Source organism: Rhinopithecus bieti, unplaced genomic scaffold (assembly GCF_001698545.2).
Source record: "Rhinopithecus bieti isolate Rb0 unplaced genomic scaffold, ASM169854v2 scaffold_7049, whole genome shotgun sequence".
Lineage (NCBI taxonomy): Eukaryota > Metazoa > Chordata > Mammalia > Primates > Cercopithecidae > Rhinopithecus > Rhinopithecus bieti.
Window position 1 is genome coordinate 275,083 of NW_016805922.1, and position 4,591 is coordinate 279,673.

The 4,591-nt window shown below is 40.0% G+C and overlaps 1 protein-coding gene across 3 annotated transcripts in view; it reads right to left on the reverse strand.

The window, feature by feature from the left end:
- Positions 1 to 4,591, reverse strand: part of THUMPD3 (THUMP domain 3 tRNA guanosine methyltransferase) — a 24,874-nt gene that overhangs the window by 19,487 nt on the left and 796 nt on the right. For 2 of the 3 annotated variants that reach the window (XM_017874154.1, XM_017874155.1), the window contains exons 2-4: positions 4,488 to 4,538; positions 2,887 to 3,191; positions 1,232 to 1,309 (exon numbers count right to left, since the gene is read on the reverse strand). In XM_017874154.1, the coding sequence (XP_017729643.1) occupies positions 1,232 to 1,309; positions 2,887 to 3,138 (330 nt within the window). In that variant the 5' untranslated portion in view covers positions 3,139 to 3,191; positions 4,488 to 4,538. The remainder of the gene's footprint in view (positions 1 to 1,231; positions 1,310 to 2,886; positions 3,192 to 4,487; positions 4,539 to 4,591) is intronic. The other variant, XM_017874156.1, reaches the window with a different exon arrangement.

Sequence of the window (4,591 nt, forward strand, 5' to 3'; positions counted from 1 at the left end):
TTTTTTTTTTTTTTTTGAGACAGAGTCTTGCTCTGTCACCCGGGCTAGAGTGCAGTGGCTCAATCTCTGCTCACTACAAGCTCTGCCTCCCCAGGTTCACACCTTTCTCCTGCCTCAGCCTCCCGAGTAGCTGGGACTACAGGTGCCCGTCACCGTGCCCCGCTCATTTTTTGTATTTTTAGTAGAGACGGGGTTTCACCATGTTAGCCAGGATGGTCTCAATCTCCTGATCTCGTGAGCCGCCCGCCTCAGCCTCCCAAAGTGCTGGGATTACAGGTGTGAGTCACTGCGCTAGGCCCCAGTCTCAATATTTTTTAAAAGAGGGGGGTTGGGGCTAATAAATTCATGATTATCATCTGAATACTTAAAAATAACAGAACTCATTAGAATGCTTTAAGCTTTTCTAAAAGTTAGATTTTGTTAATAAAATTTTATCTATTTTCAGTCTGACTTCTTTTAGGTCTGGTCTGGTTTTTTTCTAGGCTGTGGTTTCATACAACTTTGATTGGTTTTTGAATAACGTTTTGGAAATCAACATGTTTGCCAATAAATAAAAGTCAAGACAATTAGGCAGCGTATCACAGTTGTTTTAAAAGATTATTTCTAAGATAGGTAAAACTGATAGAAAATGTTTTAAGCAGTTAACTCTAGAAACCTAACCAAAAAGCAGTGTGGAAAAAACCTAAAGCCTTGCTGCAATCTATTTTCAACCTTCAGCTTAGGCAGCAGCTGAATATTTAGGATTTAGATGCTAAATACATATTGGAGACAAAGCTGTTGTCCTAACAACTGAAGGAGTATTTAGATATCACTTTGGCTTTATTTCAAAAAATGAAGAAACAGAAGAAAGCAGAGCAAAAGCAGGATGGCGAGGAAGTGTTATCTGTAGAAGACACAAACTGTCACTTGTTCTTTGGTTCATGTTCTGGAAGCAATTCTATTTTGGAACTAAATATATGTAAAAGCAAAGCAAATCTAAGGTTTATATCTTTTATAAATAAAACAGTGTGTTTTCTTTCTTATAAACTTTAATGATTTTCAATACTAATTTTTAAAAAACATCTTTTGGGATAGACTGTCAGCAAAACTCTAGATTTTATTGTAAAAGCCTCCCAGTATTCTCTATTACAAAGGCTACAGTAATGCTCAATTTTCACAGACTGTGAAAAGTGGAAATAATCTCTTTGGGGAAGACAGACAAAAATCAGTCACCATGTTTGGGATAGCTCACCTTTATTTGTTTGAATTGGTAATCTTGAAATTCCTGAACCACCACAAATAAGTTGTCAACTGATCTCAGACAATGAACCTGGGTGAAAAAAAGAAACACACTTCTCAGAAAGCTTTTGAACAGCACAAGCTATCAACAATTAAGTATTTAAAAAATCAGGAATCATAGTTTTAAAGCAGCTACTAACTATATTTTATATTTTTAAAATGTCCCATCTCCCTAGTTTCTCATCTCTTTGGTTACCAATCAGCTTTCCCCTAGAGAAAGGGAAAAAGGGCACATGGAAAGAGAGAAGCATGAAGTGTTTTGTGGGAAACATGTCTTTCGTGGGAGAAGAGAAAGGTCAAGCCACTCAAGTGGGCTCTATCATATTTCCTCGATGGCTTTCTATGGTACACTGTATGCTGCAATGGTTAAATGTAGCGGATTTGAGCTCCAGTTCTGTGATTACTAGCTGAGTGACCCTGAGGAAATTATTTATGTGTCCTAAGCCTAATGATTAATAAGCATAACAATAGTGTCTATCTTCACAACACTGCTGAGGGTATTGGCTAAAATACTGGATGGAAAACATCTGCTTACCAATTCATCCACAGATATTTTCTGGGTACCTACTATATGCCAGACACTAAGAGCTTGGGATATATTGGTGGAAAAAAAAAAAACAGAAAACAATCCTTGCCCTCTTGCTGCTTACGTGGTAATGAGATGTATCTTAGCTTTATTATAGTGAGATTGCAGTTTTCTGACCTTCACGTTTTATCTTGAGTGAGTTCTAATTACTTCTGAGCAAGAATTTTTGATGCAGGTTAGAAGGCAAATCTCTTTTATGTTTCATCACCAAAGGTTAAACATCTGCTAGATGCTGAAGTAAATAAAAACTGACATACTTAGAGAATTTCTTAAGTTGAATAGTACTCTTTCTGGTGAATTCAATCCTCAAGAAATACTAGATCACCTCTAAAAATGTAGCAATCCTACTACAGGTTGAGCAGCCCAAATCTAAAATCTGAAACTTTTGAGCCCCAACACAATGCTCAAAGGAAATGCTCAGTGCAGCATTTCGGATTTTCAGATTAGAAATGCTCAACTGGCAGGCTGGGCGTGGTGGCTCAAGCCTGTATTCCCAGCACTTTGGGAGGCCGAGGCGGTTGGACCATGAGGTCAGGAGTTCGAGACCAGCCTGGTCAGGATGGTGAAACTCCGTTTCTACTAAATATACAAAAATTAGCTGGATGTGCTGGCGGGCGTCTGTAGTCCCAGCTACTTGGGAGAATCGCTTGAACCTGGGAGGCGGAGGATGCAGTAAGCCGAGATCGTGCCACTGCACTCCAGCCTGGTGACAGAGCAAGACTCTGTCTCAAAAAAAAAAAAAAAAAAGCTAAAGTGGCAAGTATAATGCAAATATTCCAAAACTCCCCTGCCCCTCTCCAAAATCTGAAACACTTCTGGTCCTAAGGGATACTGAAACTACAGTCAAAATTACAAATCAGTACTCAATAGAAAATGCAGTAACTTTAAAATCTCCTGATTTGGGGCAGAGCAATGAAAATCAGAAAGGATTCCAGATTTGTAAATTCCAGGGTCTGTAAAATGAAAAGTAACCATAAAATGATCAACTTAGAAAACTATTTTAAATATTGCTCCATTCAAACCTGTGCCAGACTTTCCACTGAAATGACAAAATATATCTTGCCACGGTCTCTGCTGATTTTGCATGATGACCCAAGTTTCTCTCTCACTTCATCTGCAGCTGTTTGCTCAAAGCCAGTAGGTACAGTGGCTCCAATAGTGACTAGAAGCTCAGATTCACTTCTGAGGTCACTTTCTGTCACTTGTACAGAGCTCTGGTTCTCATGAAGGTTCACATCTAGGAGTTGGTTAGTGGCTTCTTCAATGTCACACATGTTGGCTGTGCTTCCAAGATCCCTAACGCTGTCTCTTTAAAAGCAGTATTGTCCTTTAAAAGAGAAAGAAATAAAGCCCAAATATTGTCATCTCATATTTCAGTTATAATTAAAAACATAGGCTCTGAAGGGCAGGAAGAAGGCAACACACCTGATAAATAGTCACCAAAGTAAAAAGGGTTGAATAAACATGGGCACAGAGTGCAGGTTGTAAAACATGATGTTATTATTAAACAAGCAATACAGATACCATGGGAGAAAAAGAGACAAGAAGTATTTCCATAGCATGCAACGTTTGCTTTGGGGTAACCCATGTTGACAAAAGCCATTTCATAACTACAATAGAAGCTGCAGATTACACTCCAATACATTTCTGCATCTAGATGTTAAGAATATGGTTAGGTAAGAATATAGGGCTTGGCTGGGTGTGGTGGCTCACACCTGTAATCCCAGCACTTTGGGTGGGAGGCCGAGGCAGGAGGATCGCCTGAGGTCAGGAGTTTGAGACCAGCCTGGCCAACATGGTAAAACCCTGTCTCTACTAAAAATACAAACATTAGCCAGGCATGGTGGTGGGAGCCTGTAATCCCAGCTACTTGGGAGGCTGAGGGAGGAGAACTGCTTGAACCTGGGAGGTGGAGATTGCAGCAAGCTGAGATCATGCCACTGCACTCCGACCTGGGTGATAGAACGAGAGTCTGTCTCAAAAAAATAAATAAAATAAATAATAAAAATATGTGGCTTTTGGAGTTTCAGATAGATACAAGTTTGAATTTTTGCCTCCACCATCATAGGTTGAATGACTTATGGCAAATTAATTCTCCCAAGCCTCCAAATGTAATTAAGTAATTAGTAATACCTCTTTCCTAGAGTTGTTAGGAGACAAGCGAGAATTAACTAATACCTCTTTCCTAGAGTTGTTAGGAGACAAGTGAGAGTGGTACACGGCCAGTCCAATAAGTAAAACTTATTAATAGGCTATCTTCTTCCCTCCTGTGAAGTAGACAGCACTTCACACATTTAAAAATGATTAACTGGGCTGGGCACACTGGCTCATGCCGGTAATCCCAGCACTTTGGGGAGCTACGGCGAATAGATGGCTTGAGGGCGAGACCAATCTGCGTTAATATGGCAAAACCTCATCTCTACCAAAAATACAAAAAAATAGCTGGGCGTAGTGGTGGGCACTTGTAGTCCCAGCTACTTGGGAGGCTGAGGTGGCAGGACTGCACTCCAGCCTGGGCGACACTGTGAGGCCCTGTCTCAAAAAAGAAAAAATTAAAAATAAAAATGGTTAACCGAACACTTGCTATCTAATGATTACAAACATTCAAATGCCTACTACTTGCCAGGCTCTGGGATCCACAGATGGGCATCAGGAGAGAAATCTTGGAAGTAACCTGAAATAGTAAAACAAACTTCCTATGCATAAGCTTTAGTGTGTGCTTGGGGC